This window comes from Ammospiza nelsoni, chromosome 16 (assembly GCF_027579445.1).
Source record: "Ammospiza nelsoni isolate bAmmNel1 chromosome 16, bAmmNel1.pri, whole genome shotgun sequence".
Lineage (NCBI taxonomy): Eukaryota > Metazoa > Chordata > Aves > Passeriformes > Passerellidae > Ammospiza > Ammospiza nelsoni.
Genome location: NC_080648.1, coordinates 4712225 through 4737276, shown reverse-complemented (window position 1 = coordinate 4737276; position 25052 = coordinate 4712225). Strand labels below are relative to the sequence as shown.

The 25052-nt window shown below is 39.1% G+C and overlaps 2 protein-coding genes across 2 annotated transcripts in view; one reads left to right on the top strand and one right to left on the bottom strand.

Moving 5' to 3' along the window:
• INSYN2B (inhibitory synaptic factor family member 2B) overlaps positions 1–22296 on the bottom strand; it is a 30005-nt gene extending 7709 nt beyond the window's left edge. Inside the window, exons 1-2 of the mRNA XM_059483514.1 lie at positions 22141–22296; positions 179–2309 (exon numbers count right to left, since the gene is read on the bottom strand). Of these exons, the coding sequence (XP_059339497.1) occupies positions 179–1545 (1367 nt within the window). The 5' untranslated portion in view covers positions 1546–2309; positions 22141–22296. The remainder of the gene's footprint in view (positions 1–178; positions 2310–22140) is intronic.
• The window catches only part of DOCK2 (dedicator of cytokinesis 2), a 160284-nt gene that overhangs the window by 75351 nt on the left and 59881 nt on the right, over positions 1–25052 (top strand). Inside the window, exon 28 of the mRNA XM_059483513.1 lies at positions 23891–23989. Coding sequence (XP_059339496.1) covers positions 23891–23989 — 99 coding nt within the window. The remainder of the gene's footprint in view (positions 1–23890; positions 23990–25052) is intronic.

Below are 25052 nucleotides of genomic sequence, written 5' to 3'. Positions count from 1 at the left end.
CTAAAGGGACTTTCTTCTCTGCTGAGGCCCAAACATCACAAAAAGGGTGTATGATACATTTTTGCAAACTCATCTTTAAATATCAGAACAGCTGTGTTTTTCAGTAGCAAAGGTTAAAAGAATGCTAACATCTACTTTTCACTTCTGATGAATTACTAATATTAAAAATGAACCATACCCTTCACTGAGGGCTCTGGATTTTTCCAGGTCTTGGATTACATTCAAAAGGACTTTAATCTTCTCCTGGTTGGACTGCAAGGATTCCTCTACAGACTGCAGCCTGCCTTGTAGGGCAGAGAGTTCTCCATGTGCCAAGTGAATTTGATTGATTTCATTAATCTCTTTGTTGCTTTGCGGGTTTATTTCATTCCTTGGCAGATAAGACTTTGTGTGAAATCCTTCTGCACAGCTGTTACACTGGGAAACATCTGACTGGGTGGAATTGTTCTGGATTTCAGTGTCACATGGATTTGATGCATTGGTGCTGGGCACTGACACTGGTGGCTGATCATCACTTGGGAGTGTCACACAGCTGGAACCTGGCTTGTGCTCTCCTGCCTGGTGACAGTCTCTGAGGAAACAAGGAGATGAGCTGTGGTTTGATGGGGGTGACAGTGGAGTAGCTTCCTTACTGCTGGCATCTCTGCTGGCTGCAGGCAGCTCAGAATCAATTTTCTGCTCTTCAGGAGCAGCAGAGTGGGGGTTACATTCATTGCAGTTCCCAGAGTTGCTCAGGCAAGGCTCTGCTCTGTCAGAATCAGATGACAGTGTGCTGTTTTCATGACTTTCATGGCTGTTGATGACAGTAGAAGAATGCAGTGAATTACTTGAAGCTGTGGCTGTGTCTGGTGCATCCAGGGGAACGTTTCTGTCCTGTGGGAAACTCACATGAATGTATTCAGGCACCTGTGTGGCCGCAGTTGTCTTGTCTGACTCTGAGAAATCCCCCGAGTACCGCGGTCCATTGCTTTGTGCTTTTGATGATCTCTGACCCAAGCCCACCTCACTATTCCTGCATCCATCCTCCAAGTGATGACTTATCCTCAGGTAGCAGAGCTCTGAGGACAGAATGTCTGGTTCACAAAGGTTGCCATTTACCTGGATAGAGTTTGCAGGCTCTGCTGGCATTTCTGTCAGTGATTTGCTTACTGTCAGCTTTTTCCTTTTAAAAACAGGGAAATGTTTCCTGAGGCTGGGAGAAGTTTGTATGGCAATATTCCGAAGCCCCTTGTGAGCCCTTGGTAAAGTTGGAGACTGAGTTAGCAAAAAATTGTGATCCCTAAATATTTCAGTTTTGCCAGTAGTGAGTGCTGTGTGTGGGGCAGGATCGGCCTCCAGCTCTGCCTTGCTGCTGACACCATCATCCTTGAAGCGCACCTGCTGGGATTTGGTCCTGCGGTGCTGGGGGTGCCTCAGAAAATCTGCTGAGTCCAGACTGTTCCTTTTCAGGAGCACTGGTCTCATTTTCATGTTTTGCTGGGCCATTGAATCACAATTTAAAGTCTGTAAATAACGTGTTTCTTTGCGACCCATTTCATTTGACATTTGACCTGTATGTTAATATTGTTCCTAAGATACAAATTAACACCTTACTCCTGGAGCTTAGCATTCTTCTCCTTGTTATTATGTATATTTTCAACTGGCATGTTCTCTTTAGGGATCCTCTTTCAAATTTAATTGCTGATTAGACCAAAACTAAGATAAATTAAATATAAAATTTAAGGAAATATTTCTTGTAGCTTGGGAATGCAGAAATCCTTTTACCGGTAGCTAACATGGTCTTTGTATTACAAAATTGCAACAGGCTGTTTCAGTGAGCTAATTTAAAGGTAAGGTTGAGTCTATGGCTTTCCTGGAGGCTCTCATTTGACAGCAGCTCTCCATTAGGGATGCAGCTCTTTTTTTTTCTGATTGACCAGTCACATGTGTTTTATTTGCATGTTGTCTAAACAAGCATAATAACTTCTGGGGGCATTTTCATTTCTGATGCATAGTTGTACTGATGGAATATATCCATTAATACCAAACTGAATTGTTTTCTTTAGAGATAGCTTTTCTTCCTCAGCCATCTTTTTAATGTCCTGTTGAAACTAATCTTCCCAAAGAGGTAAGGAAAATGTCACCACTTATGACCAGGGTAAAATACACCATCCAGAGGGATTCAGTGAGAAAAGTTACTGATGTGTAGTTGTTACTGCCATTCTTGCAAACACAGGGCAGATCATTTCCAAGGGCTTGCCTCAGCTCTGTAAACAGGACAGAGGTCCAGGCTGAATAACCAGAAAAAGCAGAAGAGCAGAAAATGTTTCCTGAAAATAAAAAGACAAGAGTTGTAGCTGAGCACAGTGGCAAAGGGTGGTTTCCTGCTGCTGTTTCCTAGGCACTTTGCATCATCTCTGCTTCTGAAACTTTGGCAATGACATACAGAAACTGAAAAATGGTTTACAATTTGCAAGTGGTTTAAGTTTTTTTCATATGAAATACAATGCTCAAAAAATGGTTGTATATATTTATATGGAACAGATACAAAATATCATAAGCTTGAATCTGGTCCCAAATGCAGATCTTAAAACTTAAGCAGTTAGATTTGAGAATGGCTATTAAATCCTGTTATGGATGAAATATCCAAAACTGAACAGTACAAATGTGAGTTCTAAATTTGGAGGAAAGTTAAGATTTCAACAAAAATCAATTTTTTTTGTTGTTGTTGTTGTTAAAGTTATTATTTTCAAGCATTCAGATTTGAGTACAAGACTGCAGCTAAATTCCCAGTACAGTGGTAGTTTACTATTAATCCTGTTCCCTGTTAATTCACTGGTCATTTCATTAGCCTTACTACTTCCATTAGCTCAGAACCTTTTATTTAAGCATTGCACAGATTTTACCATATTTAATTTACAAGAATTGAGGAGATGGGTGCAGTGGGAAAAATCTTGTTACAGAATACAGCAAATTGTTATGCAGCATCATGTAACATTTAGGCACTGTAATATAATTTAAGCAAAGTAATAATATGATATTACTCCATTATAAAGTTTTAGAAGAAAATGAGTGTTGGATTATTTCACTGCAGAGAGAAATGTCACATAAAATATTGAGAAAATAAATATGTGCATTAATACAAAATTTTACTTTTGTGATATTCATGAAGTCATAGGAATATCTATGCTGATTGTGCACTGGAAACAAGAATCACAGTAAACAAGTCCAACAGTTTCTGCAAACAACATTCCAGTGCCAAGTTCTGAGTTCTCATTTCACCCACTAATTACCAGAGACTTTTAACGGTTCTGTTTGAGAATTTATCCAAATATTGCAGCAGCATTCTCCCCATCACAGCTGCTGTGCTCCAGGCAGATGGACTACTTTAAAAGTTATACTTGCCCAATTAAATTCCGAAAGAAGCTTTAGAAAGCTAATCCTTTGTGTTTTAAATAAAAGTAAAAAGCCCTTAAGGGTTTTATAAGAGCTCTCCTTGGGCTGTAGAAGCATTTGAGCTACATTCCTGCATTCTTAATTTGAAAATTGCTATTTTAACTCTGTTGATTTTTAGCTACCTTGTCATCCAATACTCTGGGTTTACTATGAATTCTAATGAACGTTTTGGTGCTGTTGTTTATATTAAATCAAGCTGAAAGGAAAAAATGTATAGCTAGGAATGTTCAAATATTTGGATTGAAAACCCAGACTAGTGAATTTCAATGAGTTATAGGTGTCTGTTCTTGAGTTAACAAATCAGTTCAACATTGCCAATTACTAAGTTTAAATAACATTTTCCCTTGCCCAGCATCTAATTCTTTATTCTTTCCTGACACAGCAATTTAAAGTTCTTGTTTTGCTCGTTATTTGACATTGACTGAAGTAGGAAAAATCCTACGGATCCATTTCATAGAAGTGCTTTCAATGTATTAATTTAACTTATTTCACTCATAAAGAAAATATTAATTCAGTTTTAAAATAATGTCTGGTAGTAACACTAACAGTTTTAGTAGAAGAAATTTACTGGGGTTTAATGTTCCGTGGCTCCAGCTCTGCAGCCTCTTCCTTGTTCCTTGGCTGCTCTGCTCCATGAACTCCCTGGGTTTTTCCAGTCCCTCCATCCCCTGTTGGATAAGTGCCCCATGAGGTGCTGGATGTTATTTTTAAAATGTACACATTTCATGCTCCTCTTTTCAATGTTTTGAGTATGTCAATCTGACTGATGTTACATTCTTTCTTCTGTTTGGCTTGGCTGGTACTGTGAAAGGAAATCTTGACTTTTAAGGTCTCTGCATGCTTTGCACACACAATTCTTAGTGGTGGTAGTTCCTCTGCAGTGTAAACTTGCTCCACTAAAATTGTATCCCATAAAAAACACTCAGGTGCAAAGCCTGCCCCTCCAAACAGCAATAAAGCTGCTTCTCCAGTCTGGGATTGTGGGTTTGAGTTCTCAGAAATGCACACACAGCTTAATCAGAGTGCCAGGCAGGGGAAGTTTGACAAGACATAGATATTTTTCTATATAATTTTTCTTCCATCTTTCCTGCCTCTGCCTTACCAGTTTCTTCAGCAGAGTCAAACGTATTTTTTGGTTCATATTTCAGTTTAATGGCTGAAGCTGTGGGTAGAGAAGTGCAGTGGTAAGGATAAATGGAGATTACAGGAATTGCATGGAGTGAAAAACCATGCAGCAACAGATAGCGGGGATTTTGGAAGAGTGCAGATGTGTGAGAGTTGTGATTCTGGGGGTTTTCTGCAGGTTATGGCAAAAGTTATGTATTTCACATGGTTTTCAAACTTCCAGCTGCAGTTGGAAACTTACATTTTCATCTGACAAGTTGGTTCAAAAAATAAATATTTTTCTTATAGTAAAAGTGTGACATATTTTAGAATTTTGATTTTCCCTTGTGCATGATTTAAAAACAATATTTCTTGAAACTAAATGTTTGAGCAGAACCTTTCCAATAAATAAACTAGGTAGAAGCTTGTGGGGGCTCTCAACAGGAGGATGATTAATCTAATTTGCCTTCCACTTTTGAGCATCCACACTTTAAATTTCCCAACTCAGCCTATGGCAGTGGATTGGAACAAGGTGATTTTTAAGGTGCTGTCCAACATAAACTGTTCTGATCCTGTGACAGGTGACAGCTGTAATAACTGCAAGGTAATTTATTCTGACTGGACAGTTTTCTGTCATGTCTGATTTGTGGTTTGTCCTGTAGAAAACAGATTTTCCATGGTGCACATTTGATGGACATTTTCAGTTTAGAGAGGCAGCTTGCTGAATTTAATTATGGTTTGTGCTTGATAATAAGCTGCTTTCTAGGTGGGAGATTCTCAGATTCTAAGAAATTTGTGTGACTCTCACTTTCCCTTCATGTTGCAAATCTTTCCAGGGTTCCTAAACTTGCTGGGATCAGAGGCTGCATGTGGGGGCTGCTGTGAACTCTGTGCTTGTCAATGGCTGCAAACAGCCTGGCCACTGCAGAGATCTCCTGCTATGCAGGTTCAATTTTCAAAACAAAAAAATAATATCTGAAATGCTCCATTTTTAGTTAACAACTCTGAATTAAGGCTTTAATTGTGTTGGTTTGGATGTTGCTTTTGTTCCACTTCATTTTCTGTCTCCATCAGAAACTCCAGCAATAGCTGTTGGCCAAGCTGCTTAATTCAGTCGTAACTCTTCTTTGCATAAAAGTCATGTTGGGTTTTTTTCCTCAAAATAATGAGATGTTGAGGATAAGTTTAGATATGCTTCTGAAATCCCTGGAGACTGCAGTGAAGCATACATCACCAGCTAGCACAGAGAGCTAGAGATGGATTTGAAACCATTGGAATTGGATGATGCTGGAAATTACCTCTTTTTCCTGTCCTTTCTTGCAGAGGGAAATGGATGGAAATGTGTTCAGAGTTCCAGAGGAACTGCATGCAAGGAGGCCTCTGAAGGGAATATTTTCAGATGAAAATGGGTGACAGATGCAGAGCCTATAAAGCAGAAACAGTCCCCCAGAAGTGCAAATTTGCAGCTTATTGTGATACACAGGAAAAGCTGGCAGGGAACAGGAGAGATGAAACTGCTGAGAGAGATTTTTAAATGGCCTCTGTGTACAGGGGCCTGTTGTTGATCACAACAAGGAGTCTTATTGCTTTGGGTCCCACAGAATGAAGCACAAAGCTATTTATGAAAGTAAATGTGTTTATTATAAGAGATGGTGTAATTTGTGGGATATAGTTTTGTACCTGCAGTTTTCTCCAGTGCAGAGCTTGTCTACTGTAATATTCTGCTATTTCTTACTCTAATTGGGCAGTACACAGAATATCTGTTTCTGTTGGTGTGCATGGCCACAGAGGAGCTCTCTGGATGTCCCTGGGTGTGCTCAGTTTTCCCCTCCAGCAGTGGTTTGGTAATGCTGAGGGAACTTTCCTTGAGCAAAAAGGACTGAAGAAGGCCAGAACTTTTTTATAAATTCTGCTGGTGGGTTTTGTAAGCCACATCTAGGTGGGATCAAGGTGACTGGAGAAGAGTATCTAACAGAGATAAGGAATACATGGTGGGATGGAAGCTTCTGTCCTCAGAAATGGAACATTTCTGTAATGGAAGAGATTACAGGATTTTGTCTCCAACTAATTTTACAGCAAGGTCTGGAAATTACTTCAGGTTGGTGAGACTGGGTAGAGAAGATGCTGTGATACTTACTGCAGCAGAAAATGGACTTAGCTAAGCAAGTTCTAGGGATGAAAATTGAGTGTGGTTTGCCTATGATTTGATTGAGATGATGCAAGGCCATTGCACATGAAGTGCTGAAGATGCACTAAGAGATAGAACCATGATGATCTCATTTCTGAAATAACTTTCAGAACCATGGTACTTGAAATTCCTTTATTCTACTTTAATAAAAATAAAAGTTCTTTTCCTTTGAAAAGATGATAGATTCATTTTCTCTGTCAGAAAAAAATCTTCACGGATTAGAAAACATTTTTATCTCAGTATTTCTTCTGGAGCATATGCTGGAAATTGTTCATGCAAGGTTTAGTGTCAGGAGGTAAGATACAACTCTTTGTTCACTTTAGAGGGAAGCATTTCAGTCACATATTTATATAGAGACACAAGCTGGATTTTTTTCAGTGTTAGTTTGCAAAGATGAGTGTACTTAAAACTGAGAAATTTCTCTTGAAGAACTGCTTGAATGCCTACAGGGAGAGGGAAGTTATCCAATGTGACAGGCTGGTGAGCTGGAAAGTGTCCAAATAGCTGGTTCACAGCACAAAATTTCAGTGCTCTTCCTTGTAGAAATCTTATCAGTTGAAAAAATATTGCTAAGTACTTGATGTTTGCATCAAAGTGTGCACACATTTTACACTTTAGATTATTGTAGGGTTTTATTCAGGCTTTATAAAATGTTAACAGAGCTGTATGAAGATCTAGAGGTAACCTGTGAAAGGCAGGTTTGCACCCTGTGCTGCCTTGCAGGCATCAGCACTTGGGTAGAGACAGATTAGTTCATTAAAATGAACTAATTTTGCTTCATAAAAATGAATGAAGACCTTTTCAACTTTCTCTTTGGTTGTTAATTATATTGAATATGCCTGTTAAAACAGAAAATCTTACTATTTTTCCTGAAGTAACAAACTTAAAAGCTGCATTTGCATGGTTCCTGTGTGACAGGTTGCCATTGCCCAACACCTTTCTCCTGTTGAGACACTGTTACAAGAAATACTATTTAAAACCAGTATAAAGAGCTTGCTAAAGACTGTGACTTCTACACTGGACTTGTTTTCATCATTACTGCATTTATTTAATACTAAAAAACAAGTTTTAAGTGTATTTTCTGCAGCCCCTTAGCTTTCAGTTGGTTTCTGGGTTTTTTTCCAATGAATTTATCACTTCAGATCAAGAATGACATGGCAAAGCTGCATCCAAGAGCATTTAGCAGTGTGCTGTGCTGCAGCTGTGTGGGATGCCTTGTAAGCACTGGGTGTTCAGTGATGATTCTCTAGGAGCTCCAGAACTTTTTTTGCCACTTCAGTAAGTGGGAGTTTCAGTAAATGTAAGGAGTCAACTGTTACTCTCACTTGTGTCACAAACCTGGTACTTGGGGAAGCAGTGAGAGAAGAAACCTGATTGTATTTGCTGGAGGGCAGGAACGATGTATCTGACTCTGTGGAAACCCAGGGCACTGGGAATATTTCTCGGTCTGCTCTGGGGTGCCCTGGCCCCAAGGGCAGCACTGACTTTGGCCCTCACTCATGGAGAAAGTTTTCAAGATAGCCTGGAATCCACAAAAGTGTGAAACAGATTATAGAGAGTAGTGTGGGTGTATCACTTGGTGAGAAATTCAGGTTTTGGGATTTTTAGTATGTTGTGGATGGAAGCAAGATGGAGGGCACAGGGTCTTGTCCTGGGTTTCTTCTTCATACTTCTTCTTCATGGGTTTGGGGGGCATTTTGTAATTGGGCAGCAAAGTCCCCATTGCAGCTCTTTGGGATCAGTAATTGGGTAAAAAGGGGAAATAATCCAGGTGTCAGTTCTTAATTGGACAGTTTAGTCTTGAAAGACCTTGTACCAAGAGACTGTTGGCCATTTTGTGCCTTCTAATGAAAAGCTGCCAGACTCACACTAGTGAGACTCTTTCACTGATAAGAAATCATAAACACCTGAGTCCAAACATGAACTACTGTCTCAAGTGCCTTCAATCCAGGCCCAGAGAAACCCACAACTGGTACCCATGCATGACTCCATGTTCTCAGAAGGCTAATTTATTACTTTATGGTACTATATTACATTAAAGAATACTACACTATACTAAAGAATACAGAAAGGATACTTACAGAATGCTAAAAAGATAATAAAGAAAACTTGTGATTCTCTCCAGAGTCCCAACATAGCTTGGCCTTGATTGGCCAATGAGTCAAAACAACTCACAGCAGAATCCAATGAAACAATCACCTGTGGGTAAACAATCCCCAAATACATTCCACACACGAGAATCAAATGAGATAAGAATTTTCCTTTTTCTCTGAGGCTTCTCAGATTCCCAGGAGAAAATCCTAGGTGAAGGAATTTTTTCAGAGAACGTGAATGCCACAGAAACCATGCCAAGCTCTCACTGAAATCCACTGTCCCATGGCTTCTGTTCTCTGTGGAAGCACTGGAACCTGGGTGGGAACATTGAGCCAGCTCTCAGTGGGGTAACAGGGCAGGAATTTAAAATTGCATCCTGAGGCTTTTTTACCTGTGTTCCTCCAGAGCATCAGGAATGTGAGTAACTGGATATTTCATCCTCTAGAGATGTGTTTTGTGTACTCAGCTGAATGCACCTGGCTGTGCCTTTTCCCAGATGTCGGTTTTGAAAAATATTTTTGGTGTGGGGGATTGAATTAGGGCAGCTCAGACTGGGTTAGCAGCCACTGGCTGGCAGTAAGTGCAGGAGAGACTGGAATTGTGCTTATTGGCTTTGGCAGGGTGTCTGCAGAGACTGGCACTTCCCACAGGCTCCAAATTCTGGCACGAAAAGCTACAGGTGTAGGAGAAAGGGAGTTTGGGATACAGGGAGCTGAGGACTCCTCTGGGAAAATCTCTGCTCACTGATGGCCATGGCTGTTTGCAGTGTCAGAGGAAGATTTCTCGGGCTGTATCACCCTGCAGTGCAGTCTGCTCAGCCAGGCTGATGCTTTGGCACATCTCCTTTGGAATGTTTGCAAAATGGAGCTGTGGTTTGATTGGCAATGAGGTTGGTAGTTCAGGTTCTTGTGTGGGTTCTGTTGCATTCCATCCTAAACCTGTCAGGAGCCAGAATTATCCTTTCTGGAGGGGAATTAGTAAGAAGTAGAGCAAGAGAGAAACCTCTGCTTATTTTGAGTCTCTGCTATAAGTAAAATAACAGAGCCTCAAAATAAATTTTATATCAAAATTTTATATCACAGTATACCAGCCTGCTGATGTTGCAGAGTTCAGTCACATGTATTTTGAGGGGTTACAATTAAAAAGAGGAGAACTGCATGATAAATCTTTGAATGTTTGTTCTCTTCTTCTGACTTTGGAGTTGCAAATTTTAGTTCTGTTTCATATCATCAATAGTGAAGGCATTAAGGAAATTCACAGTTCAGATTTATAAGAGTTACATGTATTTGGCAAGAACACAATTCTTGGTTTCATGACTGTCTATTTAACAACTCAGTAGCTTCGTGTTGCAAAAGAATGGAAAGGGACCACACAGGTATGTTTTACTTGTGTCTGCTCTCTTGTGCAGTACTTCTCTTTAAATCCATGAGAAAGGTTTATTCTCTTTTATGAGCATTGTAAAGGTGGTTTTTGGAGTTTTAAGTCTGCCTCACCAACTTATCCATATTCTCTGTGACTTTATTCTGTCAACCTATACACTTCTGCCCTGTATATTTAAACAGTCTGCAGCTTAATGCTGTTTGAGAGGTGCACAGATTGTTATCATGCAGGGCAGGTACCTTTACTTTTGAATTGTAGCATCATTATTGCCTGACTACCTTTTCTAAAGGTGGAGAAAACTTGCTTTTGAAAAGCCTTGCTTTTTGTGAGGAGAGGATTTGAAAGAATCCCACTTCAGTTAATTATTTATAGCCTGAAAAATAATGTAGCCTTACAATTGCTCTCCAAGCTTGGCACCACTCCCCACATAAGGAGCACCAGGAAAATGAAAGTTTCTCTGCAGCTCATGCTTTGACAGAGACACCCATGCTAAGTTACAGCATTATTGCCATGTGTAGAATTCTTTTATGTTATTAAAATATTTATGGCTAGATACTGATTTTTCTTCAAAGCAATAGAATAAAAATTCAGTCAAAACTTCTCCCACTGGGGTAAGACAAACAACTGGCTAATTTGTTCTTCACACTTTATTTGAATAATATTCTTTTATTTTTACTTCTTTTGGTGGTTACTGCTGGCTTGGGGCAGATTATGAAAGCTAAAATTGTCTCAGTACTAACAGGTGCTGAGGAATGCTGGAAGATGGAACATTCAAAAAAATGCCTAGCAACTTTTTCTCCTGATATTTAAAAGAAAATGTGTATTTCTTCTTTATCCAAAGCTTGTATAGTTTATCATGAAGTTGGAAACAGTCTGAGTTACAAAGGGACCAGAGTTTTGGCTGGAACTGAAATGCCCCTGATGACTGAAGGGCTTAGGTGACATCTTAGAAAATCTTTAAAACTAAAAGAATAAATTTATAGGTTTTTTATAACTTTGTAACTAATTGTTTCTCTCTAATCAGCACTTAATCTTGATAATATTTGTTATTTCTTAATATCCAAGAAATATTAATGTAAATAATTTCTTAAATCTCTAAACTCTCCATGTAGAGACTCTGCAGTTTGAGTTATTTTTGGAGAAGCCACAACACCCCCAGTTAAGGACTGAGATTCAGTAGCTGGGGGTCTTTGGCACAGAGCAGAACTACAGAAACAGAGGATGAAGGAAATTCTGTGAAAATGTGGGGCCTTAGGAGGAGGAACCAGTGCATGTAGCGAAACAACACTTGTATTTGAAAGGAATCCAATCCCATGGCAGAAAAAGTGAGATGGTGACACTTGATTTGGTATTGAGACGGGAAGAGTGACCTGGTACCACACTAAAGCATCCCACAGATATATTTCTGTCCTGCTGGGCACATTTAGAATCATGGATCTTGTGTCTGGTTTGTCCTGGAACGTGGCCAAAGAGCAAAGGTGCAATTGAGGTTTACAAAAATAAATCACAAAGTGTAGATAAACATTTCACTCTCCTCTTGGCAAAGGTGATGCTTCACCTTGTGGAGTTTCTAAGATGGCACCACAGAGGGAGGGAGGGAGGTGACCCTCTGGTGACCTCCTGATGGTCACTAAGGGAAGATGAACATCTCTGGACACTCCAAGGGCTCTGAACCTTGCTGAACAAATGAACAGCTTCTCTGGGCAGCACAAGCTCATGTCCCAGTGATGTCAAGGGCAAAACAAAAACCTGTTTGTTTCCCTGCCTTTGCCATTTCAGGATTTCTCAATATTGGTACCTTATAACTGATTTTATATCTTGTATAAATTCAAATTTTATTTTTAGCTTACAAAGTTATACTTAGATAGTTAGAGAAGTTAATAATTGATGATTTTTCTAATAAATCTGCAGTGTCCTGAGCTGTGGGACACCTGCTTGTCACTCAGGGTTGGGGTTTTTGTTATTCAGTCTTTATGAGGCTGGCAGTTTGAACAAGTCCAGAAGTTCTATTTGGGAACTGCAATGAGCCTAAACTAAAAGACTGCATGGAAATAACTATCTTTAAGAAATTTTTGTATGCTCAAATTATTTTTCCACCAGTGAGGGCAATTAATTTCAAAGAAGACAGGAGCCAGAAGACATGCAGTATTCTGTACAAATTAATAGCAACTTCCTCATATGTTTTGAAATATGTGAAGTCCTTTGAAAGTAATATGTAAGTTAATTGCATAAGCAGATGAATATTTGCTTAAAGTCACTTTCCCTGTACTTTCTGATCCTCTTCTAAGCATAAGAATGCAGATTGGCCCAAGTAATTGAGTATTTTGCATGATTGTATCTCTCTAGTTGGAGAAGAAAAGAGCAGTCTCTGAAGTAGTTACATAATATGGAATATGGCCTGCCCTGTCTCAAGAACAAAGATGACCTTTCTTCTTTTTTGTATCCCTGGGATGGTCTCCCAGGGCCTGTTAGTGAAATATCAGCAATTTTATAAAAGTTACCTCCTTCCTTCATTATTCCATGTGAGCACTGTGCTGCCTTAATGGCCCTGCAATGAGGTTATTTTCAGAAAACTGTGGTGTTTTTTATTTTAAAGAATAATTTCAATGTAAAAGATCTCCTTGGGAATAGCTTCAGGTTTAATTTGGCCAAGTAGCAGTGTGATTCGAGCAAAATACTGCAATGCAAACCTGTATTATTAAGAAGGCAAGTAGAACATGAAGCATGTAGGTGTGGCTGTGTATCACATCAGACATGACTGGACATGCAGTTTTTCCAATGTTTTCTAGAAAAAGTTAAACAAGAAACCAAATGAATACCTTACAACAAAGCTGAGCCAGGCAGACAACCCAGAAGCTGTTAGAGAGGCTTGGGTTAGGGTTATTATATAATGTGTTAGCTGCATAAAATGAGGTGTGTGTTTCAGGTTTTGGTTGGTTGATTTGTCTTGTAAAAATAAAAATAAAAAACAAAAACAACAAGAAAACCAAACTAACAACTAAACACCTTAAAAAAATTGCTAGAACCCACAGAAATGTTGCCATGTGTAATCTGTCAAGATTGCTTTGTTATTCCCCTAAGTCCAGGAAAAGAGTTATGAGGCAGGAGAGTCTAACTGGCAGCCTGAGGGCATGTGTATCCTTGTATAATAGGAATCGACCTCATTCAGTGGGAACACCTTTCCTTTTTATAAACAATAAGTTTCATATGTTGATAGAGGTGTTTGTAATCCTGGTGTCACTTGTTTTGTGAAGAGCTTCCAGAAAATCACAGCATTCTCAGAGCTATTTCTGTTGCAATAATTAAGATTTTGTTAGCAGCCTAACAAGGCTTATTTTGATACCCTTTGCATGTCCCCAGGGTGTCACATAGGTTTGCACATCAGGCTGTTTCCCTGTTAGCCTGTATGGGAACACTGGGGTGCCCAAACCTCTGGGGCCACCACTGATGCAGGGAAATTATCTGAACAAGGGCTACCTTTGGCTTTTTCCAGCTGCTGCCAGCCCATGCCCACATCCTGCACATTTACATTCCCAGTTTCTTTGCCACCAAAGAACCTGCTCCCCACACACTGCTGTAAAATCCTGGATGGTGCTCTTCAACTCAGCAGAGTGTAAATTCCTTTTTCTCTCTTCTCCCAAATCCCTGGGACCACATTACTGGTTTCCTGTTTTCATGCTTGGATGCTCTGTTCTTGCAGAGCATCTGTGCCTTGAGCTCACAACCTGCTAGGGCCGACCTAATGTCCTGGAACTCCCTGATTGCAGCACAGGCAGAATTCTGGGATCATCTGGAAGGGCTAAAGGAGCTCCTGTGTTCCAAATCCCTCCTTCTCTACTGCCTTATTCATTCAGAATCAACTTATGAACAATATTAGGTCTCATCATATTTGGTTGTAACTATTTTTTAATATATATAATTTTATATATTTTTAATTATTTGCTAAATATTACTTAAATATTTTAATGTTTGTTGTGTTTAACAGTCTTGGAGGTCAAGATCTTGTACCAAGATGAGATCAAACAAAAGACACTTTTACCTTATGTGACTATAGTGCCATTTCAAAAAGTACAAACGGCCTTCATCTAGTAGTAAATGCTTTATTTTCATATATTCTAAATATGAGAAAGACATCTTTATTTTAAGGGAAATACTTAGGAAAATAATCCTCTCCATTACTGAATTCCTGACACTGAGCTCTGCAGTCTAGGAAATCTTGTTTTAAGATTTAAAATATTAGCAACTTCCTTCAAAACAAAACCAGAGCAGAACAATTTACTTTTTTTTTTCTTCTTAATGAACATGCCTTGAAAACTGATAATAATCTAAATGGAAAATTTGATTCCAGTCCCTCCAGCTTCCCAGACTCTTGCCTTAATATGATAATGTTGCAGCCATAGTTTGGAGAGTCCTTGACCAGGAACCACACAATAGATCACAAGATGCAGGTCTAGGAAGCTGGAAAGGAGCATCCAGCTCAATGGCTTTGTGTTAAGAATTTGTTTATAAGACATGCCATAATGTTGTTGTCAAGATATGTCTCCTGAAATATCTTGGAAGCTCTTTAGGCTGTGTGATGGCACAGCATCCACCAAGTGCTGGTTCTGTCCTCACTCTCTAGAACTAAAAGGACAGAGAATAACCTGCCTCCCAACAGGTCCTTTGGTGGCACTTCAGGGAGGACTAGAACAAAGATGACACCACAAACCATGGTCTAAGAGGCTTCTCTGCACAGCTTCAGTAGCCTAGTCCTGAGACTGCTATTAAACCCAACAGCACTAATATGGAAAATACAGTGGAGGTGTGGGTTGTAATGCTTCTAATCATCACCTTTTCCCTGTGTGTGTTGCTAGATATGTACTGATGCTCCCACACACTCTGTATTGCAGTGACTAATCACAAAAATAAGAGACTATAAGACTGCTCAGGTGATGCAAACTCTGAATATCAGAGGCATAAAAGATTATATTTCTCTGGCAGTCTCATTGATCACATTTGCTTTTATATGCATGTGACTCTGCTTTTTGTTTGTTTCCTGCTAGAACTGCAATTCCCTAACGTATCTACACTCATTATTTCTGTTTGCCCTGTCCAGGAGAAGGTATTGGTACCCTGGCTTCTTAGCAAGGCAATCTATTTGAATGAAATCCTACCTTGGAGATGAGGAAAAATAAATCTCTGCAGATAGCCTTGAATATTTTGGCAGTAAAGCAGCACAAAGAAGTGTCCTTTTGGCACACAATCATCATCCTCAGGAGTTAAGATGGTCAGATGACATAGCACCACAAAATATTTTCATAATCATGTTTGGGAACTTGTTGAAAACTCTTTGAAGCCCAGTTTGTGTCTGTTGTAGCCCAGTGCTGTTTCATCAATACTCACCCATTTTTCTGAGGATGGATTATGTTTGGGGTTTTTTGGGGAGAGCAAGTTTTAATTTCAGAATAAGAATATCATTTTTTTTGTCTCAGGGATTTAATGCCTGGGGAGAAGAGGTGCTGGCTTTTACCATCCTGGTGCGTTTTCCAAACAGCCAAGAACAGGAGTTTATCTTGTCCCATGGTGGTTTTAGGATTCAGAGGCTCCTGGATTGCAGTGACTGAGCAACCAAGGGACAGTCACACCCCTGATAGAGCCAAAGCCAGGGCACTCTGGAATTATTTACCTTTTATGGGCTTTTGACTGGTTTTTCTTTCTCTCATTAAAAAAAAAAAATGGAAGAAAAAACAAGAACTCAAATAATCCCTGATTTAGTTATTCAAAGAAATTTCAACATCTCATCTCCTCATATTCTACTTATATTGTAAGTATTTAATGAATCCAGCCCTTGGGCTGGTGCTAAGTTATTAAAGGAATATTCCTTATTCCTTATTCTGCCAGAGCCCAGGGATAACGTGTTAGAATCTCCCTCAAAAATTCAGATTAGCATATGCACAAATAATTGATGCAGACAATGCTATTTGGGAAATTTCTATCTGTACATTATTAGAGTATCACAGTTCCCTGTTTATGTTACACTATAATTGAAATTTAACCAACTGGGCCATAAGTGACATCCCTTGAAGAGACCCACACCTGAGAGAATGCATAATTTGCTAAAGGTTGTGAATTGTGTCCATTACCAGGTCATTCTGTAATTTTTGGAGTTTTACCCTTTCATCTTTATACATGTATTTCCACAGAGTTTTCTTTCATGGAGAATTCCCTATGCATTCCATTAAGCAACCTGCCCAAGATTCAGTGTGAAAAGCTCTCTTTAGAAAGATTTTGGGTTTTGCTATGAATTTTTCGGTTTTGCCCATTACTCTGCTCCAGACTCCAAGATTTTTTTTTAAGCTTAAAAGTGGAGCCCACTGTTACAAAACAATTTTAAAACTTAATAAAAGCCCTATTGGATATCATCTAAATATGAAAAATATTTCAGAAGCAAATTAAAACTGTTCTAACAGTTGGTAGTTGCTATAAATCAATCCTAAACAAACACTGTGGGTAGACTGATAAGTGCAATGGATGTAATTAGTCGGAAAATTATTTTTATTGGGCCCTATTTTCTCCATAAGATCAATTTAAAAGAAGAAAGTTTCTGCAGTGAAATGACTTTCAACAGTTTTAAGCAGAACTATTGTGATAAAGTTTTGTTTTAGCCATTCACAAATATATTTCATTAGTCTCATCTCCGATCAAGTAGTTGAAATCTAATTTAATTTTTCTGTCTTCAGTAAGTGCAGCTGAAAAAGAACAAAATCAAATAGAGTGGTACAGTTCTGGGAATACAGGAGGTGGCTCTGTTTTAAGGAAGTGAATCATCATCCAAGGCATTCGTCTTCCCATTGTGTAAATTTAAAGTACATGGCTTAGCAATAAAAGCTGCTGCTGCACTTTGAGGAGCTTGGATTGCTCAGTTCTGCTCTTTTTGACGCCAGGGTTGCTCTCCCTTGCTCTGTTCTGCTCTGCAGTCTCCTGTTGCAGCCCTGGCTGGGTTGGTTCCTGCTGCTATATATTGTACCTCAGGGCAGGGAACCCTTCCCCCAGCCCCTCTGTCACCTCCTGCAAGTTCCCGAGCTGGTTTCCAGTCCTTTCAAATGGGAGAGATTGGCTAATTTTGTACAGTAAATAAACCATGGGTGGTATTTTTAATCTTATTCCTTGGTGTGTAGTTCCAGTGTTTCTCATCCTCTTTAACTGGGAATGAGCTCACTGGGACACTGGGCATGCTCTGCCCATCTGCTTTAATGGCACCAGGGCAGGGCAGCAGCACTGGGATCAGAAATCAGGGAAATGGGCAGCCTGAGAGCCCCAGGACACTGCAGTGTCTCAGTGCACATCTCATAGGCCAGGACAGGAGGGTCCTTCTGGCCTGAGGGACCAGGCTCAGGTGATTGTGGGGAGGCAATCAGTGGGATGCAGAGGGGGAGGGAAAAGCTGCCCAGATCCCTGCAGGCAAAGGATGGGGGATTTCATCTGCTAGGGCAGAGCTGAGGTCAGGAGTGAGACAGCAGTGCTGTGTGAGGAGGGGTGAAACAGATCCTTTTTTATTCTTTTTTTTTTTTTTTGTCTTTGATTACTGTGCTCTGAACTAGTTCAGTTTCCAAGCAATGATTGCTCATTCCAGATCACAGCACTATAGAAGAATCACAGAATATTCTGGGTTGGAAGGGACTCACAGGGATCATTGGGTTCAACCCTTTAGGGAATGGCCCATACAGTCATTAAACCCACTACCTGGGAATTATTAGCACCATGCCCTGACCAGCTGAGCTCAACTCAGTGCTTTCTGACCTCACTGATTATCGTTATTCATAATTTATTTGTAAACACACTTTGAAGATGAACATAAAGTTATTACTACAGGAAAAGTAGTAAATTACACAACTGTGTTTGAACACAGATTTCAGCAGAAGTTAAATCAATTACAGGGGAGTGTTCATATCAACCAGAGACAGTAGCAGAAATTCTGGAGTGGATTTATGACACAATACCAGCCAAACAACAAAACCCAGCAGTAGAAAAAACATTGCAGAGAATGAAGTTTTCTTTTTTGGAATATTGCTGGAAAATCATTACAAGGTAAAAAAAAAAACAAACAAACCTGTAAAAAACCCCAAGGATGGCAAAGGACATACTCCATGAAAATCAAGCTACTTTTATTTCCTGCCATGAACCATTATTTTATCTATTTATTGCTTTTATCTATGTATGGAAAAGTCTTGAATGAAATAATACTGAAATTGTTGTGCTTGTCTAACTTGCAACAAATCTTAAAATCACACAGAGCAGCTATAGTTACTCTCTTATTGTGCTACAAAATTTTCAGTATTATTCTTCCTGGTAGTCTGCTGCTTTTATAGCTGTGCATTCTTTTAGCTAAATCTTGTGACTGTAAAGGAAATAGTAGGACAAGCTAAAAGAGCCCAGCATGTTTTCAGTCAGAAATCCAAGGCTGTCAGTGAGATGCTGAAGCAGGATGCTGTTCAGTCAGCTATAAAACACAAGGAGACAGAACCAATGAAAGTAAAACTGGAAAATTAAAATCTCAGACCCACCAAGAGTAGATGAATGTTACTGTAAGTGAATTATTAGCACCATGTGCTCATTGGCAGGCTCCAAGTCTGCATGGATTGGGAGCTATTCCCCATTTCACACGTGATGGATACTCAGGGTTGTTGCATAGCAGCCTGTCCTAATGTTTATGTATTTGTGCCTTTCCAGCTCCAAACACTACATTTTAGGACTGCACATGCATTGGCGGGGACATCTATTTCTGGAGAGAAACAGAACTACTGCATTAGCAATTCACTTGAAATTCTGCTTATTTTTCCTTTCAGACTGGTATTGTTTAGTATTTGCATAATATGATCAAGATGTTTGTCTCAACCTCTACATATGCCACAGTTCCCAAAGTTTAATGGGGTTTTCTGAGGAACTGAGGCTTCAAGCTACTGTGGTTCTTTGTGGCATCACTGAGCATCTTCCATACTTGTTTCCATGTTGCTCTTTAGCTCATAACAAGGAACAGCTGTGATGACTCAATGATTCTCCTTTGAAGGCAGTATTTTTGGAGATATTCTCAATAAAAGACTTGTGGTACAACATAAATATTGATGATTTTTAACACTAGATTAAAATAGGTGATTGGTTAGTTTTTCTTTGATTACATTCAAAGTGACATATTTCTCACTTTTCCTCCAGAAAGGTATTTGTACCTATTTCTCAACAAAAAAAAAAAAAACAAAAAAAAAAAAACAAAAAAAAAAACAAAAAAAAAAAAAAAAAAAAAAAAAAAACAAAAAAAACAACAAAAAAAAAAAAAAAAACAAAAAAAAAAAAAAAAACAAAACCAAAACAGAAAACAGAACTCTTTGGCCCAATGCAATTCTTGGTCACTCTCTTTGTGCATTATTTTTACAATTACTGTTTCTAACATGCAACGAAGTTTGATAGTTCTGGCTTATCCTAAAAGGGAGTTCAGAATTAAATCTAATCTATGATTGCTGCAAACACCACACCAATGCTGGGTTGTTTGAATCAGTTTCTTTGCCCCATACAGAAAGCCATGTGTTAATCAAACATGAACCATCATTAGTGTGGGGTCACAGGTTGTGAGGATGCTGCAGAGCCCCCTTACCTCCCCCTGCTTTTGGGGCTGAGCAAAATGAGCCTGTCCATGTGGTTTTGTGTTTACACTCAGGCTCTGTGTTGGTAAAGTGCTCTATTAATGAGGGTAAATGTTACTTAAGTGCCTACATTAAATAAATATTCCCCTGAGTCCTTCCAGAAGTGCATCTGCATGAGGATTGCCTACCCTGCAGCCACTGAAATCCCTCTACTAGATTAGATCAAAATGTAGCTTCATTCCATGTTATTTCTGTTGTTTTCCCAGTGCTTTTGCCTCATCCTTGTGCTGCTGCTCTATTTGAAGTTACTACGGCAACCTGTCACCATCTGCTATTATAAAGTGTGCTGGGCTTAGTTGCTAGGTGTTGAAGTTTGTCATCTTACTCATATGATCCTGATGTTCCTCAGCTGTTTCTTTTCCTGTACATGTTGCATCCACAGTTAATCTGCACTTTTTCAGCAGTGCAAGAGATTCCACCTCTTCCTGCTTGACCTTAGGAAGCTCTGTTTGTTTTACAGAATAAGTCTGCAATTCCTTTTGGTGTACTTTGTGTATACTCAAGTAAAACAGCATCTCTTTCACCTTACCCACTACTTTGCAGTGTTTATACTAAAGCCAGCACTTCATTTCATTTATATATGGTACTAATTATGGGGGGGGGTTAAGTGGACAGAGAATTTGAATGTTTCCTGGACATTTTCTCCTCTGTTTCATTTTTATCTGACACTTATTTACTCATGTTCCTACTCCTTACAGCAGTGCAGCATTCATACTATCAATTGCCCTATTTCTTTACACGTTTTTTTTAAGTCCGACAAGAAATTGTATAAGTTTAAAAATAGAATTCAGTGTTGTTTTTGTTTTGGATTCTTTTGTGTTCATAAGGAAATTAATGTATTAAAGTTGGGAAATATTTCATTAGAGCTCTTTACAGTGATGCAGAGTTGTTTTTGGGGTTTTTTCTGTTCATATTGTCTCAGCATCAAAGTGTTTGCTTTGATACATTTATTTTTTATATATTTGACCTAGTTCTAATCAATTTTTCTGCTGTAATTCACTGGCTAAATCCTAACAAGCTTGAGCACAACTAAAATGATTTGCTAGGATTCTACCTGAACTTCACCTTGTGTGCCACAACCTTTTCTACCCAATTCTATTCTAACCTATTCTGTCTAACTATGCAATCCCTATGAACAACATTTGACCTAATGAAATCAGTTTATTAATAGATTCTTGTGTGATTCTGAATTTCTTCTGCCCATCCTGTGAACACACAGGCTGTGGCCAGGCACAAGAGCTGGTTTTGTGCAGAACTTGCTGTTCACACGCAGTTCATGCTCTTTGCACACTCCAGTAAGAGGCACTTGAACCCCAGAGGAGAATTTCAGCGAATGCAGAGCGGTGTTTGCAGCTTTGATCAGAGCTGTGGAGAGCCCTGAGTTAGCCTTCAGTCCTGCCAGGGAGAGTGGCAGTGCTGGGGGTGCAGGGGCACCTCCGAGACCTGAGGCTGTCTCTGAGAAGTGAATATTCATCGCTGCCATTTGGGGATTAGGAGGGAGGGGAAAGCTTTAAACCTATAAAGATGCTAGCAGATGATTTCTGATAGTTGAGATTGCTGGCTAGAAAATGATTAAAGATCAAACAGTATTTGTATTTCCCTGCTTTACAGTTACATGGAAAGGATGGAGGAAGTTTTTGCAGCAAACCGTCTTTACTGACACCTTTTTTTATTATCATTCAGTCCAACTGATGTGAATTTGACAGGTTTGATGCGAGGTCCTGGCTAGCAAGATGTGATCTTTCCTTATGGCTCTTTTCAAGGCACATCATCTGTTAAATTTAAAATCCCCATACCCAGTCACTAAGGCATTTGTGCTGTACCACAATCACAGACATAGCTAGACACATTTTTTTGAAGTTGGTTTTAACAAAAGAAATAACCTTCTTAAAGTCTTTTTTGCCGTTAAGCATCATAATACATCTATGCAATGCTTGTGAAGAAATGCTGCTTATTTCAAGCAGTGATTATTTAACTTGAGTCACATTCAGTGGTGAATGTGTAACTACTAAAAATACGAGCTGCTTTTCGTGTCAATTCTCTAACTTCTGCTGCTAATCTTTTTTCAAAATCAAGACATGAGAAGAAAACCCCCACACAATTTCAGTACCAAATCCTTTGCAATTCATTATTCCTTTCAGCTATGCATTTAACACCACAGCAAAGATTTTTCTGCTCCAGAACTGTAAAAGTGAAGTACTACTGCAGGAAATCCAGCATTTCTTTTAGAAGAGCATCAGTACCCGAGAACACACGATTTCTTACCTGAAAGCTTTTGGTTTACCTGCAGAAAATGAGTCTTCTTAGCCTTAAAAAGTAGCCGAGGCTCTCACTAGCACTAAGGTTACTCCAAAAGAAGGTACGATAGGTCCTTTAGGTTGTAATTTCACTCTTTGTATGCAAGAGGTGCGCTGGGTCTGCTCGCGTAGGAATAAATAAATAAAGCCCAGCAGCTCGGAGCGGAGAGCAGCTCGTGGAGGGAAGCACAAGACCTCTAGTGGTGACAGGCAGAGCTGAGCAGGGACTGCTCCTGCCCTGGAATGGGGACAAAATGGTTGGGTGCCCCTCTGATGTGGGGACACAGCGAGCCCGAGCGGCACCGGGCGGCACCAGCGCTGGGCAGCCCCGGCCGGCGCAGTGAAAGGACTCGGGGACATCTAGGAAATTATTCTGCCTGCTCAGCAATTCTCTGGTTAGAATGAAATCAAAGCATTGAAAGCAGGCTTGGTTTCAAGCCAAGAATTAAAACTTGAACAAATTAAAAGGAATCAATAAGGAGGAATCATCACAGTCTTAAAGGAAAAGTGCAAATTATTAAACTCACTATTGTTGCTTGGGCAAGAAATGTCTTTGTGACTTTCAGTAACTTGATTTCCAGCCCTGAGTTTTCACTGTATCTTTCAGCATCTTGACTTTAGGAATTGAGAAAGACTAAATTCTTCTTTTTGAGGAGGTTTGAAAGAAGTTTTGAGATGTCAAGGTCATAATGTTCTATAGAGGTTTGAGACTTCTCTAATAGCTGTTTAAACACCTGCAGAATGTGAAAATGGCATTTCTTGCACTATTTCTTCCTGTGAACAATAGAATTATGAGAAATTTTTGATTCTAACGTATTTTCTTCCCATCAATTCCTAATAGAAGAATCCTTCCTGTGAATAATAGAATTATTAGAAATTTTTGATGCTAACATATTTTCTTCCCATGAATTCCTAACAGAATCAATTTTGTTTTTAAAATGAAATCAAAATATTGAAAGCAGGCTTGGTTTCAAGCCAAGAATTAAAACTTGAACAAATTAAAAGGAATCAATAAGGAGGAATCATCACAGTCTTAAAGGAAAAGTGCAAATTATTAAACTCACTATTGTTGCTTGGGAAAGAAATGTCTTTGTGACTTTCAGTAACTTGATTTCCAGCCCTGAGTTTTCACTGTATCTTTCAGCATCTTGACTTTAGGAATTGAGAAAGACTAAATTCTTCTTTTTGAGGAGGTTTGAAAGAAGTTTTGAGATGTCAAGGTCATAATGCTCTATAGAGGTTTGAGACTTCTCTAATAGCTGTTTAAACACCTGCAGAATGTGAAAATGGCATTTCTTGCACTATTTCTTCCTGTGAACAATAGAATTATGAGAAATTTTTGATTCTAACGTATTTTCTTCCCATGAATTCCTAGAAGAATCCTAGTGGACATCCCATGCCTTTTACGAGTCTTAAGGTGATAGTGAGTTGTATTTTATAGAAGAACTCTCCTTGTCACAATGTGTGTTTCCATGTGGTGTCTCATTAATGATGCAGCTTTCTCACAAGAGCCTGTCCCTTGCCAAGGCAGCTTCTGAATAATCCTTTTGGAGTTCTTAGTTTGTTTCTTTCATCTGGGCTGGCAAAAGCTTGAATATTATTTATTTTTACATACATAAAGGGATTTTTCAGGCGTTTCACATGCTGCAACTTTAGAAAGAGTACAATCCAATATCTTCAGTAATCCACATGTGTTGATTCTGCCTGGTTTCTTTCAGAGTCATTTTGTGGCGTGCATGACAGCGATCCTAAACCAGATGAGCGACCAGCATTATTCAGTGTACATTGAAACTTTCCAGACAAATTCAGAACTAGTGGTGAGTACTGTGTGTTCACAGAGTTGATAGTTATAGTATTTGATTTTCTGTGAAAAATCAGTATATTTTTTTGGAGTTTCTTGTCTGACTTTTCCTAGAATTAGTTCTGTTGCTGTGCATTTTTTGCCTCAGTGTTATTGCACTGCCTCCCTCTTCTAATGGTGGCACTGGACAACACTGTAATCAGAAATTTGGAAGGAAACAAATTTCTCTCTTGAGAAATTTGTCACCTATCACTGAGGTGGTGATGTAATGATCCAGAATAAGTAATCTTTGTGCTGTACTCTTTTGAGAAAGGGGAAAATGAAAAGAATAAACTCACAACAAAACAACAACAAAACTTACCCTCAACTAGTTGAACATTCCCTCCACACTTCACACCCAGTGATCCATTTCCATTTTCACAATTGAGTCTATTCCTGGTGCAAATAACATTGTAAGTTAAATGCAATAAATGCCCTATTCTTGCAGTGCATCCTTTTGTTGCAATTTTTTCTGCAATCATTTAATGGTACCAGAGGGTTTCCATAGTCTTATGTGTGTCCTTTCACATGGCTGCTGTAGCTGTCAGGTAAGTCAGGGTAGTGGCACAGCTTTGCATTATATCTACTGTTAGTCCATGGAGGCAATATCTGCATTTGTCAAGAACTGATCACTTTCCTTCCTTCCTTAAAGTCAGATTGGTGCCATAACTGAAATTTTAAATACGGACTAAATGGAGTAAAAAATGAAAAAATCCCGTATTTTTCAAGCCGATTCGTTCTTATGCATAGTGAGACTAATTCATAAAAAATATCAAATTTTACTCAGAAGTACTACAACTTTTTCTTCACGTTCATTTATGCCTTCTGTTTTCTGAAGAACCCTGTGTGATGACTTTAATGTAATGGCTTTTAGCTTCCATTTGGAATCTGAGACTGCTGTTCTACAGGACTTTGGCTCCAATCTCAGATTTACTGAGATATCACCAGGAGTTCTTCTCTTTACTTCACTGAGAGCAAAGTGGAACTCTCCATCTTGGCTCCTTAATCCCACAGAAACACTTCCAAGGGTGTGTTCCACA